The sequence below is a fragment of the Trichoplax adhaerens genome, genomic scaffold (assembly GCF_000150275.1).
Source record: "Trichoplax adhaerens TRIADscaffold_5 genomic scaffold, whole genome shotgun sequence".
Classification (NCBI taxonomy): domain Eukaryota; kingdom Metazoa; phylum Placozoa; class Uniplacotomia; order Trichoplacea; family Trichoplacidae; genus Trichoplax; species Trichoplax adhaerens.
In genome coordinates, this window is record NW_002060947.1 from 1917107 (window position 1) to 1944000 (window position 26894).

A 26894-nucleotide genomic window follows, 5' to 3' on the forward strand; every position below is an offset into this window, starting at 1 on the left:
CGGCTATGCCTGTTCATACTATGGCATCTTGGAATTCCATGGTGCCACAAGTTTAATAAGTGTAAAAAATTTTCACTGTAATATCAAGAAAGTAAGCCGATGAGCAAAATACTCCATGCGCATACTTTCTACATCCTATCAAACAAGTAGCAAAGTACAAACATCTACTATTCTCATTTTTGCCTTAACTGACCTAAGCTGGTAACATTTAACTATTCTACTAATCAAGTTTAAAAAAGCGAATATAAAAAATTTGAAGTTTTTCCGAAGAGTAAATTTAAGATCTATTTGTCATGGCAAAGAAGTGAATGCAAGTTTTCATCACCAACTACAATGATGAAACTTATTCTTTCCCCTGCAACCTTTTATAGGGATTTTACATAAAAATATGCAAATCATTATAAATTATAATTAATCATCATCATAATGAAGGAGTTACGACTTGTTTTATATATGTATATACAGCATATACTAGTGTATACATTCAACCATATATATATATCAAAATATGTATATCGTTATGATTTACTTCGTGGATCATTTTAAATAATGATTATACTTAGAAAACCACTGCTCTAACTGTCGCCACATCTAACTGCGTGTGAATTCCCCTGCATACGTGTGTATCTATCGATTGCTTGTCTAAAACTAATTTAAAACCGGTACCTGTTAATTATTAGCTATCACAAAAATCTTGATATACAACGTTAACCTAGAAATGAATTACTTGGCCGTTATATTATTTCTCCATAAACATTGACTGACCTAATGCTTCATTTCCTTTCAAATATTATAGTTATTCTCCGAATATTAGCTGCAAAGGCTAATTTTAATAGCTCAAAGTTTTACATGTAATGCATTATTTCAATCCATTTATCTAATGCAAAGAAAGATAAGAGATTGCAGATACTTTAGTCAGAAATACACGTAGACTACTATGTGCATTTTGAGATGTATTATGTTATGCTGGTTGTTAGAACTGGTGTTTTCACTTATCGATAAGTTCAATTTTTTCTGGCAACATAAACAGTTTTTGGTCCATTGATCTTGTCGAATTTAGAGAAATTGTTAACTTGTAATTGGCTTATTGATAACTGTCATTCACTTTCCATTAAGCTTTAGCTCTTTATCGAAGTGATTTGCTATAAAACGCATGCAGCACTTTTCAATACTTTTAGGCATACTGCTGGATGTTTCTATCCTATTGTCATATCCAAATTAATATACGCATGTCATTCTAAGATAGAACTTAATCACTAAAAGAATTTTAATACATGGATAATTTCAGATTTCAACTGTAATATGTAATCAGCGAAATTTTCATTGAGAAAGGTTTATTCTAACTTTATAGTTGTTCTGTGATATATTACTCAAAGCTTAATGTATGCTATTCATATTTAGTACTATTGGTTGTCAAGTACCCCTTCCAATATCTGTATTAAAATACGTATATATATAATTTGCAGTATTCATCGTGGATATATAGAAACATTTCGAACACGTCGATATGATTTGAGTGTAGCTATCTTTAGATGATTATAATTTAGAGCTGATATTTTCAACAATATCAACTAATAATGCTATTGTTGTTTAATGTAGTTCTGGCTTTTACGTATTTTCAATAACTGTTACTACTAAATTCCTTCTGGGCTGCTTTTAAATTTAAAACCTTATAATTCTCTGCAGTTTTACAGAGATCACTAGTTGTTTATGTCTTCCGAATTTTACAAGACAAAAGCGCATTCGTTTGTTAAATTTACATTCTTTCATATCAGATGTTTTATTATCTTACATAACGCTATGCTTATCGTTGTTGTTGAATTTACCTCACTTGGTATGTCATGATTGATTGAAAGTCTTGTAACAGCTCAAATCAGCTTTTAAGATGTAATCCTTAAGTATAATCCGGATTTATCAAAAGCAATAAAACTATCATGTTTTCTTTTACCACTCGCCAATACTGTATCTTCCTTTCTTTATTTTAAATGGTATCATTTTAGGTAATACTCGTAGAAGATACTTAGGATTATTTAAGTAGCGAATACTCGAATTTTAATAATCTAATACCAGCATAGACTATTCGTTTTATGTCACTATACTGCATGATTTCTGTCTACTTTATAGCACAGTATTTTCGCAGTGGTTCATTTATAAACTTACGAAGATCTTAAACTTTAAGTCCTCTTATAGATTTAAAAATTTGTAGACATATGTAGCTTAGTCAATTGAAAAGGTAATGTTGTTTGAAGTACTGTAGTGATCTAAAAGAGGCGAAATAAATTGCTCTGTTTCTGATATAGTATTTTGGAACATATTACCAGTACGAATATACCGACGTACATGCTGACTTTAAAGTAGCTGATTACTTACTGTAGATCGTATATTTACTTCAGAACTGTTTTAGCAATGTCTAGTCAAAAATTGTTGTAAATTGGGATGGCCTTATGTAATAGCGTACAATTCGATCACGCTCACCCAATCGTGTGCTATTGTTTTACATAAATCATGGACTTTTATTAGATACTTCGAGGTATCTGGAAGTCTATGACATATTCATACGGTATACCTATATTTATTAGCAGATTTGGAGTACAACATATTATATTTTTTATGTTGCAATGCTGTATATATGCATTATTAATAAACATGATTACAGAATATTGTGTACTAGAATTTTTTATCCATTAGTAAATACAACCTCTTTGTAATCTACTACTGTTGTATCGAGCTATGCATATCAAGATCTTACACTCTCATGTCCGCATGGAATATGGAGCGAAGTTAATTCCTTAGCCATTTACTAACCAGAAAATCTGTGCACATGTAACCCTGCTCGTAAGCAGATATGCTAACTTTCCAACAGCTCTCGTTAAGTAATCAATTTTTCTTGGGTTAATTTTATATGCTAGATCGACTTCAGCAATTAAGACAGTGTAAATTCGTTGTATGAGTTACTTGCTATACACAGAATATCTAAGTTCGCATAGGATTGAGATATTGAAAGTGAATAAAGAATAGTTTTAAAATGTATAAAATGAAGCTCCGATATCTGTACCACGCAAATAAAATCTTTTGTTTGAAATAACACGGCTCAAAGAATATTTATACTCGTAATGAACGTCTACCTTAAATACTGAATCGTGCTAATACGAATGAAATTACGTTAATCCGCAAGTGATAGGCAAGGGCATTCAGGAATTTTAAGCATCTTGAAAATATATCTAGGAGAAGAAACGTAATATGACATTGTCTACTAGGTCTAATTAGTCTATAAGTTAGATATGGAAGCAATTTAATCATAAATCTCATTTTATTATTTAAATCCATTGACTGTTATGATGGACCTGTAAAGTATTACCACAGAATACGAGTATGCATCTTTAACAATTAGTTACGTACCTGATGCATTTACATTACCATTATGAAGGAATACTGTAATCTACTGTTAGTTACATTACAGATCAAATACACACTTACAATAAAGAGCATAAATTGCATTATTCTATACTACTGTAATTTACACAGCTATTTACTTTAAGCGATATACAATGTTTATACACAAACTAATATGGTGTAACCAAATCAGTTAGTGGTATACTTTTACGATGACAGAAAAGTTTTGTTGGTAACTGTGTAGTGTGATAATTCAATATCGCTTCTAGGCCTGATCTTCTGGAGAGCGTTATTCCACGAATGTAGAAGTTCTCTATTTGCACTAGACATTGCAACAGCTTTTAAAGCAGCCCGTAACGGCAGATCTTAAAAAAGTTGTAATATCACCATTAATTAAGATTATCGTAAAATTTAAATTTACAAATGAGTGCTGGATCGTTAACTTAAGCAATTATCTTACCTTGCATAAGGAATATATGATAAGCAGTACCTATATAGAACACAGGCACAAAAGTATTGTTACACAACAACATCAATTGGAAACATATTACGATATATCAAGGTGATGAATTAACAAGTAAACAACTTACCAAGTCATCGCTAAATACTGGCAAATGCAAAAAATAAGAGCCAGGAAAGCTTTCTTCCACTACATCGTTAAAAGTCATACCAATAATAAGTCTTAGCTTAATAATGATATACATTAATTAATTAATATCAATACTATACTGTAAACCGTCAATGTAATACATATGGTAGCATTCTTACTGTGTCTTTGTGTAGGATACTTATTGTTATGCACAAAAATGGTGTCAAGTTTTATCAAGCGAATATCAATTGCTTACCCAGAGAGCGGCACATAGCGTTAGACCGAGAAATAGCTAAATCACCGAAAGAGTCAAATTTATCATCCATGTTCAGAATTTTGGATATTTTAAAAGTGCTTTCATAAAGTATATCAGGTTACTCACAAATACTAAACAGGTAGCAATCAATCTGTTTGGATCTAACATTCTTTTAATTTGCTTCACCGGTCCCATCAAAAATACGGTACTATAAAAAGTAATATAGCTGAGAAAATTTTTCACATTGCATTTAAGTATTAATAAACTCTAACCTAGCAATTGAGAGTATGTTACCAAAAGAGTACAGAAATGCAAATGCTGTCAAGTTACCAAAGAAAAGCATGATCGATCCCTTAGAACCAGTAGAGTGAAAGCGTTTAGAGAGTAGTAATAAAGGTTCAAATAAAATATATGTCATTTCTTAACAGTTCTCTAAAGTGCGTAGTTTATAAGCAAACATATTCGTACTGTATATATATATAAAGTAGTATATTGTTGTATATCCATCAGTAAGGTAAAGCATACTCAAACAAGGGCCTCTACTAGATTAAAAGTGATGTAAATTTAGTCAGCAACGGTCAAATTACTAATTATACAGGTATAAGAAAACTTCATCTCTAATACGCAGCTACTCGTTATTCTAAGAGTACACGGTATTGAACATGAAATACTTTGATATTTATTGCTTACAATAATTGAAAGTAGGACGCCTAAACCAAAGCAAATACCAAAGCCTTTAATTCTTGTACTCCAACTTAGCGTGGAAGCATCGGATACCTACGTTAAAATAACGTTAACTTTATCATTAAATAGTATTATTAACTAAGCCGGTAGCAGATTCGTTTAGTAAGTAACCATTGGACATTGAATTGTTGATAGAGCATTATAGTAACCTTACAGTGGCATGTTTATTTGATTCCTTAAAAGGATTTCACACTATCATTTATATGCAGTATACTATAGTAAAATTGCAGTACTCGTGTCCGAATCATCCATCAATCATAGTAGCTAACTATCTGAATCTTGTATGCATCTAAGGCGTCTTGAAAGATAGATTTAATACTGTATTTAACAAGAATCTACCCTATACAAGGTACTTTATAAAATGTTTTCCATCTGCAACATGTTATCGAGGAAAGTGGATGACTACATTGATCAAGATACCCATCAACAAGAATGTACAGTACCATATGTAGTGGAGTGGATAAGAAATGGTCTTACTATTTCATTTTGGTAATAAATGTTTCCATCTCCACAATATTCTTACCCAGGAAAGTGGATGACTACGTTCATTTAAGATAGCCATCAACAAGAATCTACCCTCTATACGTACCTTTATAGCATTACAGTATTACCTAGGAAAAATAGATGACTACATTGATCAAGATAGCTATTATCAAAAACCTTCTCTATAGACAATACCGTAGGCGGTGGAATGGATAAGAAAAAGTCTCGTTATCGTAGTAAACTATTTGCATCTCCATACTATTACTACCTGGAAAAGTGGATGATTCCATTGATCAAGATACCCATTAATAAGGATCTACCTTGGTCGATCCTATTAGACACTACCGTAGGTGTAGTCCGCAATTTTTCCATCTGTATGACAGGATGTAGGCAAGTGGACAACTACATTGTACTTCTTTCTTGATCCAATTTAGTTGATTGGATATGGTGTTGAAAGTTAGAACCTCATTTGCTGTACACTTCTTTTCGACTCGTGTAATGATGATGGATAATTGGATACAATTCTATCCATTTATTATGACAACTTGGTTATTTTAGAGTCTTGCTAACAGGCAGTTAGTGCAAGGACAATCGATAGGGTTTGATGATGCAGATACAGTCGTACAAATCCAACAACACTATGAGTTTGCTTGGCTATTCTTCTACTTTTGCTTACGCTAGATTAAAAAGATGATAGGTAGGAATGTATATGATAGCAAAGAACTGGCTATTGACGTATTCTACGGTTGCATTGGCACTATTCAAGGACCCCATCTGTAGTAATTGGATGCCACAAAGCATGACTATACCGCCATCACTTGCATACATTGATGTAGCAAGCCGTCTACTCAAGCAACAAGCTTGTATTTTACTTTCAAGCATCACCTGTGCTAGTAATGAAGGCTCTTCTTCCTTTTGGCCGCCAACCAGGCCTTTTAACTTATCCATTCTTGAGTGGTTGTGATGAATTGGAGAGAGGAAAGGAGGAAAGAGTAGACGATGTTTTCTTGCTCGAGTAGTTGGTGCAGGATGGCTTTTACTTGGGGAGTCGGACTGCCTTCCAGCCTGCTGTACAGTACCGTAAGTTAAAGTTGAATGCCTATGTGAATACTGTACCAGTCTACTACACGGTACTGCGGTACCGTGGCGACCGGATGCAGATGACATCATCATTATCTAAAAATGGCTACATATCATCATCTGGTGGATCCTATCGAGAAATGTAGCAGTCACTTTAATGGTAGCAGATTTCAGTTTGCAGTAGTTTAGACGATCTAGCCTAGATACTCGATAGTTTAAGGCTTTCTTTTTAGCAAAATTGCAATCACCCGGGAAATCGCTGTGTAGCACTAACTTGAATCGTATTGGATTTCAATTTGCATGACTTTCCAATAGTTTCCTGAATATCCTACAGTTTTTTTTAAAATATACTTTCTTTCTAGAAATGGGCAATCCCCGGAAATCACTGTGGAACACTAGCTTGAATCGTACCGGATTTCAATTTGCAAAATTACTAAAATAGTCTCCTAGATATTATATCATTTTAATCTGTACTTTCTGAATAACAGTTTGCAATTCCCGCGAAATCGCTGTGTAGTACTAACTTGAATCGTATTGGATTTCAATTTGCATGACTTTCCAATAGTTTCCTGAATATCCTACAGTTTTTTTTTAAAATATACTTTCTTTCTAGAAATGGGCAATGCCCGGAAATCACTGTGGAACACTAGCTTGAATCGTACCGGATTTCAATTTGCAAAATTTTTAAAATAGTCTCCTAGATATTATATCATTTTAATCTGTACTTTCTGAATAACAGTTTGCAATTCCCGCGAAATCGCTGTGTAGCGCTAGCATGAATCGTACTAAATTTCAATTTGCAAGAGTTCAACACTTTAACCTGAATACGTATTGGATAGTTTCATAGGGGGAGGAGGCCACATTGGATAGGATCATGTAGTCGTTGGTAAATAATTTCAATCGCACAACATTGTCATGCAGAATGTCAATCCAACTTCCTAGTTTTTGTTGTAGTTTCATTTAACTACAACTGCAAACATACATGCCATGGACCTTTAGAAACGATGGCATCATCTAAATGTCAAGTTAAATGTTGAGGGAGTACGTTACGTGAAACTGCTGACCTTAGAAGCCATAAAACAATAAATCACGCCAAGATTTCAAATTTTTAACCCAATAGAATTTTCACCCCTCTCGGTAATATAGCATATAATATCGATCCATTGTATTTGTAAACCCATCGTTTATTGCTGCTACTTCAAGAGCACAACAAACTTGATGTCTTGGACAAACTAAAGTAGCTTTCAATCTCGTATCAAGTAACTCCTTTTCTAGTGTTACTAACAACCATCAATCGCATAAAGGAGTATACAGTATGCTACTTATTTAAACGACTTATGATACTGCATTAGCATTCAGTATTTGAATTCATTGTAAAAATACTAAATAGCGACTAATTTTCATAATCACGTCATCTATAGAGTACCCCAAATTCATCGTTCAACTTTATTACCGTATTAATTTTATACGTACTTTATCTACTGTACAATTCATTTGCCATATACATTCAAGCATGAAGTGAAATAAATTCTAGATAGCTAAATTTACTGCAATAAACAATTAATAAAATTACGCCATAAACGTCTATACATAGGTAGTTATGTACGAGTATATATATATATATACACTATTCCTTCAATTTGTACAGTATCTTTCAAAGGCGCAGAAAATGATAGCTGAATATATCCGCATACATTTATGTTGTAGTGGTTAAGTTAAAATTATTTTAGCTTATAATTACTCAAAATCAGATATGTTAATAAATGTTGTAAAATGTCGCTATTATACTGCAGCTCCTATTCTCGAATTGTTATTCTCTTGCACTCTGCCATCTTGTATTGCGTCTTCAGGGACTTCTGAGGGCAAAGGTACTTCAGATGCAGAACTGCTGTTATTTTGACTGTTATTGTGATTGTATCCAGGTTGTGTAATAACAGCCGGTAACGTATTTGGTGTGGGATTATTTATACTTCTAGAGCCATAGTTAGGATTTGTATCATTTAAAAGGTTGTACTGACCAACCTTAATTTTAAAAAATTGACCAGTAATCAAAGATCCACGAAAAATCAATTACAAGTAGATATCACCATACGCATCATAGACCTACTTGATAGGGCATAGCTGTAGCTCGCTTATGCAAAGCAAGTGCCTCTTCATCTTCTGGACCAACAGTCCCACGTACATCGATTAAACTGTCGATTTATTGAAAGATTTAGGAGGTTAAGGGTGCGCATGACGTCAAAAGAAAACTAGTTGCGCTAGCTTAAAGGCATTTTCATTTATCTTACAATTACCTAGGTGGAAAAGGCCCACACGATACTGCAAGGAAATTCTCTAAAGCAGAACCATGACTATATGGATTACTGGTTGCTTCACCGCGCCTTGCGGCCCACGAACCCTTAATCTAAAATTTATAAATTAGGCGATAGAATAAAAAAATTAAATTTTACCTACAACCAAAGATAGATACATTTTACGAATGAGGTAAACACAAAAACTTGCCTGTTCGTTTGTGGTTTGTCCATTATATATCAAATAAGAATGAAATCCTGATAGTCCTACCACAGACCACAACGCTAGAAATGATACTATTCCGTTGAAAACAGTGCGACGAGTTAAGAAAATAATAACCGTTTGAACTACTTTTAACAAAATGCGATTAACGTAATATGATCGACGTCACTTTCACAGAGTATTTAAATGAACTAATCGGAAGAGTTATTTTACGAATTATATAAGAGAATGTTTAATGGATATCTCGGCGGTGAGTCCCTAAGCGCAGTAGCGATAGACGCACCCGGTTCGAAAGACCCTAGAGGAAGATATGAAGGCAACGGATATTGTCGTTAATAGTAATAAATAGGATGAAATCGTAATAGCCGACAAGGCTCTCAATAAGTATACGTAGTTATCAGGATAAACGTATCATAAGTAACAATAAATTTACTCACTTAAAACCAGGTTTGTGATTGAAAAGCCTAAGATATAGATACAAAGAACGGATACAGAGAGACAAAAGTGAAAGAAGTATCGATAATTCCTTTTGCCGACACAATTGCCAACCTACAGCCGAAATATTACGATGATAGGATTCGTTATTAACAATGCTTCATAGTATCTAGTAATTTGGCATAATAGCATGATGATACGAACCCATGGGCAGTGATGATCGAAATTTTCTTTATAGCGCCAAATTCCAATGATATAGTGTGAGGTAAACAGCATAGGCGTAAATTCAGAGAAAAATAATCAAATCATTAATATTTTACCACAACTAAATTCTTAGTGGTGATTTCAAAAGAAACAAGTCCAATTCATCTCCTAACCAATAATATCTACTGTCAATATATATACAAATCTTATACGCAACTCGTTAAGTTAAAGAATTCTGATATACGATAATTGGTGCATTGAATTAAATAGTGAATTATAATAGAGTAAGCAGTATCAGTTGCCTCACTCTATTCCATGATTGAATTCATATAATATTAAATAAACTAACCAACACAATTATCGCAAAAGCTGCAATGGGAAGCTCGTGGAGGACGAAAAATTTTGCAGGAATAACAATATTTCAACTTTACTGGTACACCATTAACAGTGATCTCTTTTACTCTTGGAGGTGGTCGATAAGCAGTAGGGCCATCACCATTTGTTGGATCAACAACTACAGAAATTAAAAATTAGGCAAAATTGGGAATAAGTGGAGAATCTAAATACGCTTGTAATTGTCCAATCCACAGTATTTTTGCAGGTCGAATAGAGACAATATGCTGTACCAGACCGGATTTATAGTTGTAATAATTTTAAGCTTAGATTTATTATGAAAGTTAAACTACAGGTACAGAATTGCAATATCGGCGAAATGGAAAGTACTGTATGTACACTTGTAGAGTCTACTGTATAATACAACATCAATTATTGTAAAAACCTTAGGCTAATATACAAATTAGATTTATTTTTATTATCATGTTCAAAAATATTTTTAACAAATAAAATCACTTACTAAACATCCTTTCTAAATACGCAATTTCACTCGCCGTGGCTCTGGGTATAATGCCGGGATCGGTGAATGTCGTTCTCAGAAGGCAAGTGAGAGTAAATAGGAAGAGGATGGCACCAATAATGGGGACAGCAATGCTCAATTTATGAGACAGATAAACACCACTACAGTAAAATTGCATCATTTATCAAAGTCAATATTTATTAAATAGAAAGCATACAAAACCTATCGGCAATAACAAATACGCTAGTTGGATGTGTCCAGTGAGGACATAATAATAAGAATACGAATAAATTGTAACAAAGAAATCAGAAAAAGCGTAATGCTAGTTAGGGTTAGGAGAGGGGGTATGCACATAAAGTGTTTTGAATGGGTGATGGGATATCGTCGATCAACTTGAATCTGATAATAAAATTGAGGAATAGTCGAAATAGTAATCCAAGGCTTATGACGTAGCTGCAATAAAACGATTGAGGCAAGTAATCATTCTTTGCAGTAATGATGTAATAGTAACTAACATTCGATGAAACTGATGGCATGAATAGCAACATTCAAGTAGCCTTGAAAATCGATCGGATCACTATTGGAGATACTCACGTCGAAATAACACAAGTTTACAAGTATGAAAGTTATGCTACCGAAAGTAATAGCATTGGGTGTCAGCTATGTTAGTCCTGTAAGCGCGGTGTGCTTACACGGCTGGACAATGGACATCTATTTGCAAGTGCAATAATGAAAAAATCATTTTTAGGCACTATCCCCAGTCCGCAGATGATGCAATTACAGTACACTAGTATGATTGATACAGATCGTATCTCAAATTGTCAATAAAGTTACCGCTCGTTTGCTTTACAGTAGTGATTTCGCAATATGGTAGTATACTGTACTGATACTTCGCTAAGTCCATGGTCTGCACTGTGCACAGATATTACAATAAATGAAGAGATTTTTCGTATTAGTCTAGTACATAAGTACAGCTTTGGAAAATAGAGATACACAAGTGTACAAGGACTGCACTATCGGTCTAGACGAGCCAGCACTCGTATCTTATCGTAACTTTCCCATGAAAGCTATTTTCATTATACAGTAGATAACGATTCAGCACGAGGAAAAGTTTCTTGAATTAGTGACTATTTTATTGCCTGCTACAATAATTACAAACTTCCGGGTTTAAGGTAGGAATTGGATGAACAGCGTACACTATAGCCACGGCACAATTGTGTATATCAAATTTCTTAATCAATACTGTATTAACTTAAAAAAGTTGACAAGGTAAAATTCGATCTCAGTACGCTTACAGACTGCATGTTACAAAATGGAATATTCTCATTTATCGATAAATCAGACGCTTCAAGACAATACTAGATTGGGACACCCTATAAATATTGAACTTTCTTAAAGTCTGTCTATTTAACCGAAACCAAGCGGGATTTTGTTCGATTTACAGGATCATACTATAATACACTTCAAAGTGTACAGTATACTGTTACAATTATTTTAGCATGTTGTGGAAAAGACGCTGACTGCGTTTTCTTTTCAGTGGTGTATTATAAAATAGTTGTAATGGTAGAATCTTGAACTATATTTTACTGGCAGTAATTGCAGAACAAGCATTATCAAGTGTAGGTAACGCTCCTCGAATAATATCACCCCAGGCAGCCATTAATCACTTTCATCCACGAAATAGCTACGCATTTCAGAATCAGATGTTAACTATATTTTCTGTTCAGCTGCGTACAATAAAATAGCCGTAATGGTAGAATTTGGGGTTATGTTCTACTGGTAGTAATTGTGGAACAAGTGTTCGACAGTGTCAAGGAAAAAGCTACTCGAATAATATCACTCCACGTAAGATAACCGCTTATTTCAGAGTTACGCTTCTACTGAACCTTATACTGCATTGGACGCGTCGAGAGATGATAGTATACTGTACATCATGATGCAATTGTAGCAGTACTACTAAGAAATAGAATATCGAATTGTAAAAGTCTATAATATTATTTTACGTTAACTTGTTGGAGGCAAACCCTTTCATGGAAATCTGCAGTGTATTCATGCTTTATTGAATAGAGCTATGCTATACGTAGAAGCACTACGATGTGAATTTGGAAGAGAATCTTGCAATACTGGACTTGACTGTGTACGTTGAAATTTAAAATGAATAACTTTCCACATACCGAAACTATGCTGTCACGAACTATAGACTACAGTAGAATAACGCAGCTGAGTCATGCCAATACTAGGGTTACTTTTTCTTTATTGCCAGTAGCATTATTCTGTTGTAATAATACGATTAAGTGTACATTGATTTTTCTTGATGCCATGCGTTGTAGGACAGAAAGTTTGACTATCATTTGGAGGTTGATTTTGCCTAGTGATAAAACTGATCATCAGTTACTTGGCTCGTAAACTACGCATGATAATTTATATAATATCATTTCCTGTCTTGAACAATCAATGACTCCAATGGAGTCTACGTAGAAGTACATTACTGTACTGAAAAAATAAAGTTGAATTTTACCATGACTAAGAAAATGATGTGTTGGCCAGTTGAATAAGATAATACCCCTTGGCAAAATTGGGGGTTTTGAAATTAATCTCAACGTAGTAACCCAAACACGACTGACAGTACAGCCCACTTCAAAGTTAGTTGGCATGGTGGGTGCGATCATTTAGATCGTAGTCAAGGCTAGACACGAGTCGATTTCTATTACTTACTCAAAGGCAATAAAAAGACAACAACATACGACTATCAAGGATCCTGTAAATGATACCAAGCCGATATCGCGTCCAGTCATTAAGCGACCATTAAGGCAAAAGCGATTTCTGCCAGGAAAAATTTCCCATTTACGCTGAACCATGACGGCAGTATAGCGTGTCATATGAGTTAGGGCAGAAGCCAAATTTTCGATTGGAATAAACTACTGTACAGTATTACAACACAACTCTTCTCCAGGACTCAATCAACTAATTCTACACTTTACTAATTTGTACATGGAAGAAGATGGATTGAATTAAGGATCAATCAGCCTGATTATAAATGTTTTATAGTTTCTAGACACCTTTTGCTAAAGAGAATTATTGTAAACTGATTGGAAATCTGTTCTGCGCAGCTCCACCAGCGTGAAATTCAAGTGACTGTAGTAGCGTAGCGTGTACAAGGCTGCATTGAAACATGGACCACACGTCCAGCACACTACTCTACAGTGTATAGTATACGGTAGTACAGTACTGTACTGTACAGATGAAGTTTTTTTCTTTCATCGTCTACAGTGTACAGTACTGTACTGTACTGTACATCGTCTATACTGTACTGTACAGTACTGTACTGTACAGTACTATACAGTACAGTACAGATGAAGTTTTCTTCTTTCATCGTCTATACTGTACTGTCCTATACAGATGAAGTTTTCTTCTTTCATTGTCTATACTGTACTGTACTATACAGATGAAATTTTCTTCTTTCATCGTCTATACTGTACATTGTACAGTGTACAATACAGATGAAGTTTTCTTCTTTCATCGTCTATACTGTACGGATGAAGTTTTCTTCTGTTATAGTCGGTACAGTGCAATCCAGCATTGTACTGTACACTGTACTGCGGGTCACTCCAAACTCCGATTGACCTGCTTTGAGCGCAGTACGGTACGGTACTAATACCATTCTGGTTGATATATATTTTTATTTTGGACTCCGAAGACGATCCGACTTGAAAGGATAAGATACAAATCCAGTACCAAGTCCGATCGTTGAAATGATAATCGGATAGGAATCCACAAAATTGCATTGCACAGTAGCGTTTGTACATGTGTACGTACATGGTACATGCAAGCAGAGACTACCACAGTAGAGAGGCAACGTACAGTATGCGGCCTACAACTTGGAGTCCATGACTCACTCATTGACGGGCGTATTCGGCCGGTACCGGTACGACTCCGACCCAATGTTACAATGGAGCACCGAATCCAGTACGAATCCGATCGGCTTTGCAAAACAGTAACGTACAGTACAGCACTAGTAGTGTACACTGAGTGCTACAAGAAACCGCCACCTCTATTCTTGTTCGGTACTGTTGTCCTTGACGGTTACAGTTTGTAAAAAACGAACCGAACCGAACTGAACCGAACTCAGGCCTTGGTCTAATTGACATTCATCAGAGTTGGAGAATTTCGCTAAGTCACTTTTTATCTCAACTTTTAGTCCGACAGTCTAAAATGATACTAAATATTATTACCAAAGGGATATTCTATGAATGGAGTGCTATGAACTACGTGATTTCTGCGATCTGTGGATAGGATAGTAGTCAATTTGTGAAATAATACAGTACTGTATTTCATTCCTAGTTTACTGTACTAAGGTCTACAGAGTGACATCATTTTGGTCAGCTATTTGCCCTTGCGCGTCACACGGATCAATACTACTGTATTATACTGTACTGTACTGTACATCCTGAAATACACAATATTGTTCAAGCGTTTTGTCCAAAAAATAATGTCACCCCTAGACACACATCAATGTACAGTAACAGTATACAAAGGAAGTAAATAAGAAGAAGAAGAACGCTGCAAAACACTAGCGCACAGCTTGCGTCGTTTGCTTCTCAAATCCCAATCTTTCAGGATGACTTCGTATTCTCTGCGCGTTGGATGCAGTATTCGTGATATCCTGACACCTGCACTTGTGGTAGACCTACAAAAGTTAGATTATAACTTAAAGAGACTGCCTGAATCTTTGAAAGGAATCAATATCAATATTAGGCCCCATGCTAAAGCCCACAAATGTCCATCTTTAGCCCATTTTCAGGTAAACACTAGTACTCTACTATACGCGTATAGAAAATTCAACGGATTAAAACACGCTACCTTTGATGGACTGTATATGAGAACATGAGTCAGAAACTACAATCCTAACAATCAGCTTTGGTGCTGTTACATCCATAGATGGCATATTGCATGCATTGACATTTCGCATATACCGTCTAGGGATGTGCAAAGTGCAATGCAACATCGACACTTGTTGATGGACTTGTTAAACCCAACTTAATTAATGTAGCTTATTTTAACGGTGCTCGATCCACTTTGGCCCTACCGGATGTTTTGGATAAGATATAACCAATGTTGTAATCTATTTACATGCAGATTAAACATGGCTCCGTCGGAATGTGCTGTCAAAAGTTATGCGAAGCTGAGAGCATGGTACGCGTACTTGTATCGCAATCATTTGTTAATCAATCTCAGGAATATTGCATGCGTGTAGGAGCATTCTGTAATATAAGCATATCGTGATACATACTACATACAAACTCGTAGAATGCAAATATCAATTACTGGCAGTCTTTCCATGAGTAATTTACTAATATCAAGGTGATTATAATCTTTGGATTCAATCAGGTAACTGGTGGTATCAAAGACATCTTGTTGTCCAACGAGGTTTGTTCTATTGCTTCTTGTTTTTTTATTGATTAATTATTAGAAAGTAATGTCTTGGACCAAATACTTTGATGCTAAACTCGCTAAATCATTGAACTAGCTTGTTGGAAAATCCAAACTTACCAGGCTAGCTTTGCTAGCTAGAAATGCACATATTACTGTATGCATTGACAACGAAGACGTTGCTTCTCAATTATCTCACATTGCCAAAGATTTAAATGTTGAATTGGATGCCTTAGTGGAGATTGATGTAGGTCAAGAGAGATGTGGTGTACCGCCAGGAGAAGCTGCTGTTAACCTCGCTCGTCATTTAACCAGCTTACCCAATTTACATTATAAAGGGATTCAAGCCTATCAAGGGTACGAATTATAGTTTCTTAACTTGTTCGTATCTGATTTGAGTGACAAGGTCTTTAGCTTATCGTTTACAATGCTTTAATAAGCTACATTCCGAAAATTCGCTAATTATCCAGATAGCAACTTTATACGTACGAGTAGATAGGTAGGTATACGCGCATGTTGAAAATCTAGTAAATTTATATCGGTTCAAAAGCAATTGGTTGCCTTCCTAACCGAGATCTATTATATATTATGCTTCAAGTATAAGTGGACTACTACAGTACTGTAATATACGGTACAATTATTGTATCAATTTTTTTTGTTATTCGCATAAAATTGTTCGCATATATATTATTTTTAAAAGATCGTTTGATATAATACTGATTGTGTACGTACTATAGGTGAAAATTTTTATCCATTATTCCATCTGAAAAAATATTTCAGTGCAAACTTTGCAATGTAATATATCTTCTAGGTGGAATCAACACATTAGGAAGTATAACGATAGAAAGGCAGCGGTTGACATGGTAGTAACGAAAGTAAAAGTTACTTTAGAGGTAAATATATCATGCAGTGTACAAAGTCATGTTGAGATATTGTTGCTTTCATGACATAGTAAATTCCGAAGCAAATTACGGTGATTGATACAACCATAGGCTTTAAGAAAACATAATTTACCTTGTGAAATTGTGACCGGTGGAGGCACTGGAACTTACATATTTGAAGCCAATAGTGGAGGTATATTGTGTTTCTTGCCGCATGATTTCAAGTCGTGCACATTCCGTTGATTCATGTAGAATACTGAATACTTACGTTCGCATTCTGCTTTCTTTATCTGATAGTGTACACAGAGGTTCAACCGGTAATATATTGTAGTATTCTCTTCATGCTGTCATTTCCCCCCAACTTTCTGTATTGTTGAGCTACATATGGATATAGTTTCTTACAATTTTGCGTTCTTACTCTAGGGTTCATATGTTTTTATGGATGCAGATTACGGCCGAAATTTTGATCAGAAGGACGAATATGTATCGGATTTCCGGCAAAGTCTGTTTGTGCTGAGTACTGTCGTCAGTGTTACGCCTGGTCAACGTGCCGTATTAGATGCCGGACTGAAAGCGATTAGCCTTGATTCTGGCGTACCTGTTTTAGCAGATTACCCAGAACTAACTTTCAATAATGGTGGAGATGAACATGGGATCATTACACCAGCTGGCAATTTCAAGGTCCTACAGTATATGTTTATATACATGTTTGTATTGAGATCTTACAATTTTAAAGACAGAAGTTATATAACGATTTTTTATCAATGTCTTATTAGGTTGGTGACACGGTATGGCTTGTTCCTGGACATTGTGATCCAACAGTCAATATGTACGATAATCTGATCGGTATCAGAAACGGAATTGTAGAATGCGTCTGGCCAATTTCAGGTCGTGGACCTGGAGTTTAGACTTAGATGCATTATAGAAGATAAGATAATCACTCTGGAAACCAATTCTCGATAAAATAATTAATTAGAAATTACGCACAGGGATTATTGAGTACATGCATTCAAATGCAATAAAATTCTCATGTTGTATGCATCAAATTTGAACGATATGTGATGAAATCATTCGTTCTATGTGAGTGTAGCATACAAGATATCTATCATGGATTGTGTAGTTGTAACAATTCGATTTATGTTATGGTATACTGTAAAGTAATTCTCTTGCTAGCTGATTCTGTGATTCTATAGATGGCAATAGCTGATCACAGGTGTTGAATCAAAATTATCTGTATTCTTTATCCTGTAGGTAGACGTCAATAGCAGCTATTCGATAATTATTATATATGACATAAATTAAATTAATCATATGTTCTAATAGTCGGTGAACATAGATATCCAAATGATTAATCCGATACCATCTGTTAACAGAGATCACCGATGATTGTCCAAATATTGTTCTGGCAGTGCTACAAAATGTATACCTACTTAAAAGATTTACACTCACAGTCCATCCCATGCTTTCGCCTTTAATATCTAATAAAGAAATTGTTGTATTCGTAGCTATAAATAAATTTATTTAAATACATTAAATCCGTATCGATAGCCAACATTTTCTTACTCGAATAATAACAAGACAATTGATGAATAAGTAAATTCCTTCATAATATCGATTTGCAAATGGCCGAGTACAATTGACGCGAAGATTGGAGATGATAGTTGACTCAACCGATCAGTAAATCATATCATTATCATACAGAGCTATATCATATGACATTTTTGAGGAGGATTAGACGATTTACTAGTAGCCATCTTCGCTAAAACTTTATTATTAAAAATAAAGGTCTCCCAATTTTTAACCCAATTTGTAGTTGCCTGATATACAAAAGGATTTAAGGCCTCATTTTTTACTATCATCATCTTTTGAGATGGAGTTATTTCTCGGTAATCGCATATGTTCGAACCGTTTTACAAATTCGCCATCTTTTGAAGGCATAATGCTCCTCATTTTATCGCCAAATTCTTTAGCCTATTGTAAATATTAATACAGAGAATTATTCTACCATTCATCATTGGATTTGAATTGTATAGTACTACTGTAGACTATTCTTCATAGATTTCTGTCAACTTATTCCTTTGAATTACTCAAGATCAAACCGGAGAGTGATGAGTACTTTGAATTGAAGTTACGTACACTGTGAACATTGAAAAGAGTTCGAACTGATATGATTGCCATTGCAAATCCACCACATGAGATTACTGTAGCCCAGCCTAAGGCTCTAGTTGCTAATCTTCCTCCTTCATATTGGCTATGCATGAATACATCTGGATGTTTTCTTCTTGTTAATGAAATAGTAGCGCCAAAACCACCTAAAATTGATACCATTGAGATTCCGACAAGCACAGGTAATGCTATCGTATTGAAACTAAATTTGCTAGCTTTATTTTCCTCCTCCTCCGTTTTATCTATAGTTTCTTTTTCCATCTTTCTGAATAAAAGCTGCCACCAACTGTAATACTAGAAATACTAATTAATACGAATAAAAAAGAGGCAAGCAATTAGGCTTGCTACAAAATGCATGCAACACTTTTGCACCTCCATTTTTAAGCTATTTTTATACTATCTGTCTCCAGTAAAGCGAGCATTAATCCAATAGATTAACCTAATCACTGAAAAATTCAACTAGTATATCAAGCAATAAACACAGGTAGGAAATATTACCGTCACAAGTATTAAAAATGTGCTGAAAGTCCCATATCAACCACTTTCAAGGCTGATCGAAATCCACTTTCCATTTTTTGCACAGCTCGCCAAAGATCTGCAAGCAAGCTTACAGTCCTATGGCTAAAGGTATAGTGTATGGTATAGTGCTTGAAGTAGTACGCTTTACTATCATGGGCTCACTATACTATGATTTTGTATGGAAAAGGATGGCCCAACGTGGCGATACGTCATAGTAAACAGCCCCAGGTACTCAAATAGCCTACAATGCAATAAAGAATTGTATGAGAAGCAGACAGGGCTAACGATTCGTCTAGCAATCAATCCTGACGCCTTCCAAGAATATCGACTGACACTGTGCAGTACTTAATTCCATACCATACTTCTATACCTAGCTTGCGCTATAGTCGGATAAAAGCGATGTGGTATTGACCAAAAGCTAATAGCTCTGCAATTCCTGTTTCAGCGAAATCTTTCAAGTATCCTTGCTCATTAAATTTGTTCTACAGGCTTTACAATCTATCTCCGACCTTCATAATGAAGAAAATAGTCTATAGACTCAAAGATGACTCAGAAAAGATGGAATACTCCGTTGTATCGGTGGTAAGATATTGAGAAAAATTGCCAATTATGACCTAGATTGTTGTTGTTGGAGGTGTCATGGAGAAATGCAGCAATGTGATTTTTGAACCAATTGCACAGTAAATCGTCACCAGTACATTCTTTTGCAGCAATCAGCTGTATTGATAACTTAATAATAGGGTAAGAGATAGTGAACTACAGTAATTCCATCAGAGTTCCTACCATAAAGTAAATTACGATTGATAAACATTCAGATGTAGGATGTCGAATGGAACTATGCTGTGCGTCGAATTAATCATTCGTAATTGGCCACGTATAGTATACTCGTAGACGTCTAAACTGTGATTGAGGGCGTGATGAGGACGATCTAGTAAAGTTATTTTCGTACTATTATACGCTAAATCATCACCAATGTATTCTTTACTAGCAATGAAATGGATTTAGTGTTCTATCGGATAATAGCACAAAGTGAATGGATTCCATGAGACATTTTTACCCTATCCTTGATCGCCGTTGTTGATAAACATTCAATGTGCAATGGAATGATACTAGTCATAGCCTCCGGCTTTACAGGATACGTAAATTTATAATCAAGACAGAAATGGTTGTTAAGACATTATGGAGACGGTGTAACAAAGTTATCTTGGTGTAAATTGCAAAGTAAATCGTAACCTAAGCATTCTTTAGTACCAATCAACTGTATTCATGGCGCTGCAGGATTACGCGTACAACACAGAATGAACTAATTCCATCACACATTCTTACCATGTCGTCGATTGATGTTATCGATAAATACCATATCTACATGCCAGATGTCGGATGCAATAACACTAGTCATAGGCTCATGTCTCATTCTTGATCATGCGGTATGCATGCAAATGCCTGATACAGTTAGCTAGCTAATTTCTTAGAAATAGAAGGGAAATAACACCAGTAAGTAAGTGGCCAAATCATCGTTCTTTTTACCCTTTGGTGATTTACAGACCATAACGGCTTGATAGATGCTATTTCAATGCTTGAATTGCAATCTTAGTGTTAACCCATAGATAGAAGGGCAGAAGTGAACCATGTCTTATCGTACAGTACAGTATGTTGCACTAAGGGTCGCATTAGCTGCTTTTATTTATTTCTCATTTGATCTTGGATTCAGTCTATAAATTATGAACAGTAGTCGGCTTCGGATATCCTTTGTACATTTAGATCGTTCATCTGCGTTGGAATAATATTGGCATTTAAATTGCAGCTAGTTGTATTTATATTAACTAGGTTTGTAAAGACCAGTGAATGTGATCAATACTTTAAAATTTTTGCTTTATTTGCAGAATTTCGACATACAAAGTATGCCGTTGTTCCAGAATGATGTCTTAATTAAAGTACATGCATGTGGCTTATCATCTGCTATCAAAGATTATCAGGTAGGAAAAGGACCTTTCAAAGTATAGGCCTTCTGTGTTCATCTTCATTTCTGCATATAGATAGATAATCTGTACACAGTGTATTGCTGGTAAATCATATTGAGACTTGCTTCTATAATACTATTTCAGTTACTATCTAAAAAGATTCGATTTTACATACGTATCGCATTTTAAAATTATATCTATATGAATTGATGTGGTGGTGTGGCCATCTAAACAAACTTTTGGATCCTATACATATTTAGAACCTTGAACGAATCAATATGAAATTGAATCATGATACCGATATTCCGTATGGTAGAGAAGTTGCTGGAGTAGTGATTAAAGGTTATATGAATGTATCTTTAAATTTGATTGGTATAACAGATACGAAAAAACTTAATAGCATGATGTTGATGTATAGCAATTATGAAACGTTTAATTACAGCCGTTACCTTGCTGCTAATTATTAAAAATATGTGATTCGATATAGCTAACATTGAGTTTGCTCCGCTTGTTTGCAATAAACTATTTAGCTCATTCTTCTGTGACAAGATTTTTCCTTGGTGATCAGGTTGTTGGTAAGTTTTATAGTTCCTTAAGCGTGATAAGGGTCTAACTATGGATAAATGTGGAATAATTTTACATATTCCTATAATTCACATATGAAATGAAGGAGTAAATAGCATTAGTATTACTATCCGGACGTAAACCGTTATATTACTGTTTTATCGCTCTTCGACGTTCACTAAATATATTATTTCGCTTCCTTCAGCTAATGCTAACTAACATAACTATTTACTGTACCTTTTAGGGTTTATTCCATTAGACTCGACATATTCTGGCTGTGGTCAATATTGCGTTATTTCTGCGTATAATATAGGTAAGAAATAGAAATATTTTATTATGATGGATAATACGAGCTTAGCTTGCAGAAGTTGCTATTTTTCATGTATACTGCGTTAGAGATCTTACCTTCTTTTATTGTCCTGTTATGGTAGTTCATAAGCCTGTCAACGTTAGCTCGACATTGGCTGCAGCATCTATCATTGATGGCATTCGTGCATATACGGCGTTGCATTATCGAGCACATATAGAAAAGAATTCATATGTACTAGTTTGTGATGGAACATCGGTCAGTAATTAGTAATTCACCCTTTCGCTGTATATCTGCAATATTGTTTATTTGCTGTTATCACGGTGACAATCTTTACCCTTTGTGACAGAATTTTGGCATGATCACTATGCAACTTGCGTTATCATGGGGGGCAAAGGTAGTTTGACTACTTATTTGAAATCATATCAGTATACGTGATGCGATAAGTTTAATATTTATCTCTTACTACAAATATTCGTATGAATACTTGAGCGTAGGTCATAACGATAGCGTCTACGGAAGATGAAAAAATTCTTTTACATACATTCAAGGAAGATCACAACAGTATGCTTTTTGTGTGCTCGTAATTCGCAAGAATGGCTGATGATCATGATATACTGAACACCACTAATAATACATTTTTTAAACTATAGTTTCGGTTATAGAACTTGGCAATGTGAATAATGCGAGCTTGATATCGGCCTGTTTAGAATTGACGGGAGGATTAGGAGTCGATGTCATCGTGGACAACGGAGGTATGATAGATACATTATTCATATATATATACGCGTGTATACACTGTGGAGCTGAATATCAATGTGACGGTTATGACTATTGATAAGTTTATAATTTGATGGCCAGTCATTTAAAGATTACAACTATTTCATCGTAGTTTATAACAATTGCCTGACCTCTGTTGCCCATGAAAAAGTACGAATGGCAGTCGATCAGAACGTTACCAGTAATGCAGCGTCTATGGCTACGGATGCATACAATAAATATAGACCTTATGTTCATGATATCATTTCATGCCTTGCTATTGGCGGCAGCTGGATAACATCGCAGGCTGACTTACAGGTATACCATAACGTGATTGTCGTATTTACTTAGTGTTTCCTTTATGGCTATGCATTGTAAGCACTTAGAAATAATATATTGAGATATCTACGTTGCTACAATGATATACCGTGTCTCGCATATTTATAGATTGATCCTCCCGATACGGAAATATTGTATATGAAAGGTGCATCAGTTGGCTTTATCTTTGAACATGCCTGGACATTATCGTCAAGTAAGCCAAGCTAACATTTGTTGGATTATTAATGATGACTATATAAAATTAGTTTTAATGTCATCATTTTTTTATTTAGGTAAACAAGGCTGTTTTTTGCGTATCCTTTCATAAATAATTAATGACAACATAGATAATAAGCTTAGCTAAATTTTAGAAGTCATTTGCTAATGATCATTGAGCTTTGAGCTATTCTTATTTCCTGAACTAGCGTTCAATTCTAGATATATTGGACGACTTGATGAATAAATTGGCTAGTGATGCTATTAGGTAGTAAGGATTCATTATCAACATGCTCATAATTTAAGCGACTATATCGCTACTGTTAAACAGTGATATAGGCTAACAAATGGTATTTTCTATTTTGATACTTAAAAAATTACTGTCAATATTATTTCAAAGGCCGAATGTTACACAATCGGTATCATTAGACGATTGTCCTTATGTTCTATCCTCCATGGGTGAAGCAGATTGGACATTTGGCAAGAGAGTTATGGTTGAATCTTCCAGTAGCTAAGAATAGTGGATGTGAAGATCAGTAATTGATAAATGTTATGGTAGAATAATATTAAGATAGTTTAATATTCTCGAAGATAGAGTAGATTTTATCAGAACAAAGTTAAAATGAAGGAAAACTGCTTGAATCTGGTTTATTATATGAATATTACTTAACTTGAAGTAATGTTTACGTGCAGTTCTAACTAGCTTTATGCAGATTACAGTTATATGAACTGTATCATTTGGGTAAATAGAATGGAAATGAAAAGACGATGATAATATTAAATCTATTGTAGGTAGTTAGAATGTTTTCCCGCTGGATTTAATACTATCTAGAGACGATATCATAAGTGTACATATGTTTTGATGTGATGGCGTCACCGTTCCATCAAATATTTTGACGTGTCTTATTTTATCTTTGTATTTCATGTGATTAATTATCGAATGGAAATTATTCAGGATTTGATATGCTTGTTTTACATTTAATTTTGAACGATGGTTGTTCTAAATCTTGTGGTATGTTAAAATTGTACTAGTTGATTTTTAGTAAAGAATTAGGCCCACTGTGCCATCTTTATAAAATATAATAGGTATAAGAGTAGTAGAGTAGAAAGAGTTCTATACATCCATTTGGGATTAGTTATAATGCGCGTATGAGAACATGGAGTGATTTGCAAGTAGTTATGCAAGCATATATTGATGCTGTGATGAAATAACGAAAGATAGACAGAAAGTAATACATTATTCTATCTTTGACCTAAGAACAGCATGTACGCGTTTAAGAAATTAATCTAATGGATTGGAATCATTGTGGACCACATAGTAATTTCTGCTTGTATTATTTTTTACTAATATTGTGGGTTTTAAGTTCATTACATTAGAGTGAAATTAGTATAAGTTGCCGACATAATCGGAATCGTAGCAGGAGATTATTCATACTAATCATTAATATTGATGTAGTTTCAGCTATTGTCAAATTTACCTATTATTTTTTCGATGTTCAAAGTGAAATCAAGATAAACTGTTTATATAATTATAGTTGTAACAAGAAATTATCCATATTCATCCTTAAATATCGATCTACTTTCAATTATGACCAAATCTTTATATTGCATTTCACGGCATTAAAAGTGAAACCCAGATAAACTGTTAACATATAGTAATTGCTGTAGAATTATAGCAAAAGATAGTCCATGTTCAGCATTGATATCGATCTAGGTTAAATTATGTTTAAATCTGCTCATTGCTTTTACCTACATTAAGAGTAAAATTATAATAAATTTCTCACATACCATAATTAATTTTATAGTAAGAGATCGTCTACGGTAACGCTTAATGTCAATCTAACTTTAACTATGATCAACTGACTCAATACCTTAGGTATTGCAAATGCAAGGTTGTAAGTTGGACGGGCATTAGTGAAAGAATTTGGATCTTTTTATTCTAAAATGGCTCTAGTAATACGTACTCTATTATTCCTGTTCTGGCAGAAAACCTTACTCTTTGTAATAGTCTACACCCTTATCTATTGGTATATCCCTGCTAAAATATGGAAAAATTTATTCGATGATTTCAACAGCACTTATTCCCTGCTCGGTAAAGTATGCAATCCTATCTGAAAATCGGTTTCTATAACAAAGTAATGCATTTACGTAAATATGTCTAAAATGTAATACAATATCAAGCCCATGAAGTGGTTGTATCATAGTATTTTCATTACTTGCTGTCTCTTAATTAAAGCTATATGACTTAACATCGAGTATCAACGCATATGTTAGCTGAAATACTCATACATGCTTTAGTCATAATGATGATCCGTTTGCATCTATTCCCTAATAATATTATCTAATGTTTATAACTATAATTCAATTAATTAAAAAATCTATAAGCAAATTTGGATCTAATCGATATTTCACCTCGATCAACCCATTTCAAATAAAACTAGTCTCCATGATCGATAGTTCATATCGATTGATGGCTAGAAAGAAAAATCTTCTTAATGCAGTCTGACTCATTTCTCTATACAGCTATTTGATGTACTTAACATACTGATACAAGTTAGAACAATAGGTACAATATAATTATCAATAATATCTATTGATTACTATTAGATAATTAATCAATGCCTGCCGTTGTTCCATTGTAATAGACACTTTGATAACCCTAGGGCCATTCCATTGTATCCAGTCGAATAGAGTAAGTTAGTCACTGCAGTCAATTTTCTAATTGGAAATTGTATTAGTGGACAGAAGAGGAATTGTATTATGAGTGATAAAATGATTGAATGATAGCCAAGCTGAATACTACTATTTATCAATCCATTGCCTTATTGAGTGATGACAATGACCAACATATCGACGAGACTCATTTGAAACATTCGTCATCAAGTTGGATAGAAATTTCAATTACATACCTTAGTTACTGTTACTTTATCCCCTCTACTACCTTCTCAACAGGGTTAAAATCACCCCCATCATTATAACTAGTGATCTAAAATGAATGCACAAAGTAGTTTGACATTGCCACAAATTGTTAGATTAAATACGACACTACGACGTTGGAAAAAACATGCTCGTCAATCGGCCGAAAGCAATCGATCACCTAGAGAAATGACTTCGTTATCATCACCACCATTAAAGCCTGGTAAAGTTTATTCATTGCCATCGCCAATCATACCATCTCGTCCTGTTGCAAGTAATAGGTGAGTTTAATTCTGAGTAACTCTC

The 26894-nt window shown here is 34.5% G+C and overlaps 5 protein-coding genes across 5 annotated transcripts; 2 read left to right on the forward strand and 3 right to left on the reverse strand.

Moving 5' to 3' along the window:
- Positions 1 to 3701: 3701 nt before the first annotated feature.
- Positions 3702 to 6413, reverse strand: TRIADDRAFT_37708 (expressed hypothetical protein; the record flags this gene model as incomplete). Its single annotated transcript, XM_002112762.1, has 8 exons — positions 3702 to 3758; positions 3854 to 3883; positions 3984 to 4042; positions 4239 to 4274; positions 4365 to 4446; positions 4511 to 4590; positions 4929 to 5015; positions 6351 to 6413. The coding sequence occupies 8 exons, from the start codon at positions 6411 to 6413 to the stop codon at positions 3716 to 3718; spliced, it is 480 nt and encodes a 159-aa protein (XP_002112798.1). The 3' UTR covers positions 3702 to 3715.
- A 2227-nt stretch (positions 6414 to 8640) lies between these two features.
- Positions 8641 to 13430, reverse strand: TRIADDRAFT_25925 (uncharacterized protein; the record flags this gene model as incomplete). Its single annotated transcript, XM_002112763.1, has 8 exons — positions 8641 to 8737; positions 8840 to 8949; positions 9036 to 9184; positions 9497 to 9608; positions 9699 to 9724; positions 10048 to 10212; positions 10552 to 10712; positions 13267 to 13430. The coding sequence occupies 8 exons, from the start codon at positions 13428 to 13430 to the stop codon at positions 8641 to 8643; spliced, it is 984 nt and encodes a 327-aa protein (XP_002112799.1).
- A 1739-nt stretch (positions 13431 to 15169) lies between these two features.
- TRIADDRAFT_56315 (uncharacterized protein) lies at positions 15170 to 17770 on the forward strand (the record flags this gene model as incomplete). Its single annotated transcript, XM_002112335.1, has 9 exons — positions 15170 to 15352; positions 15688 to 15744; positions 15940 to 15978; positions 16079 to 16338; positions 16793 to 16874; positions 16974 to 17055; positions 17160 to 17179; positions 17286 to 17543; positions 17639 to 17770. The coding sequence occupies 9 exons, from the start codon at positions 15170 to 15172 to the stop codon at positions 17768 to 17770; spliced, it is 1113 nt and encodes a 370-aa protein (XP_002112371.1).
- Positions 17771 to 18704: 934 nt separating this feature from the next.
- Positions 18705 to 19289, reverse strand: TRIADDRAFT_56316 (uncharacterized protein; the record flags this gene model as incomplete). The annotated part of the gene is made up of 2 exons (XM_002112764.1): positions 18705 to 18833; positions 18999 to 19289. The coding sequence occupies 2 exons, from the start codon at positions 19287 to 19289 to the stop codon at positions 18705 to 18707; spliced, it is 420 nt and encodes a 139-aa protein (XP_002112800.1).
- A 436-nt stretch (positions 19290 to 19725) lies between these two features.
- Positions 19726 to 23784, forward strand: TRIADDRAFT_56317 (uncharacterized protein; the record flags this gene model as incomplete). Its single annotated transcript, XM_002112336.1, has 9 exons — positions 19726 to 19775; positions 20036 to 20129; positions 21431 to 21523; positions 21996 to 22083; positions 22317 to 22385; positions 23033 to 23134; positions 23272 to 23456; positions 23586 to 23670; positions 23750 to 23784. The coding sequence occupies 9 exons, from the start codon at positions 19726 to 19728 to the stop codon at positions 23782 to 23784; spliced, it is 801 nt and encodes a 266-aa protein (XP_002112372.1).
- Between the last annotated feature and the right edge of the window lie 3110 nt (positions 23785 to 26894).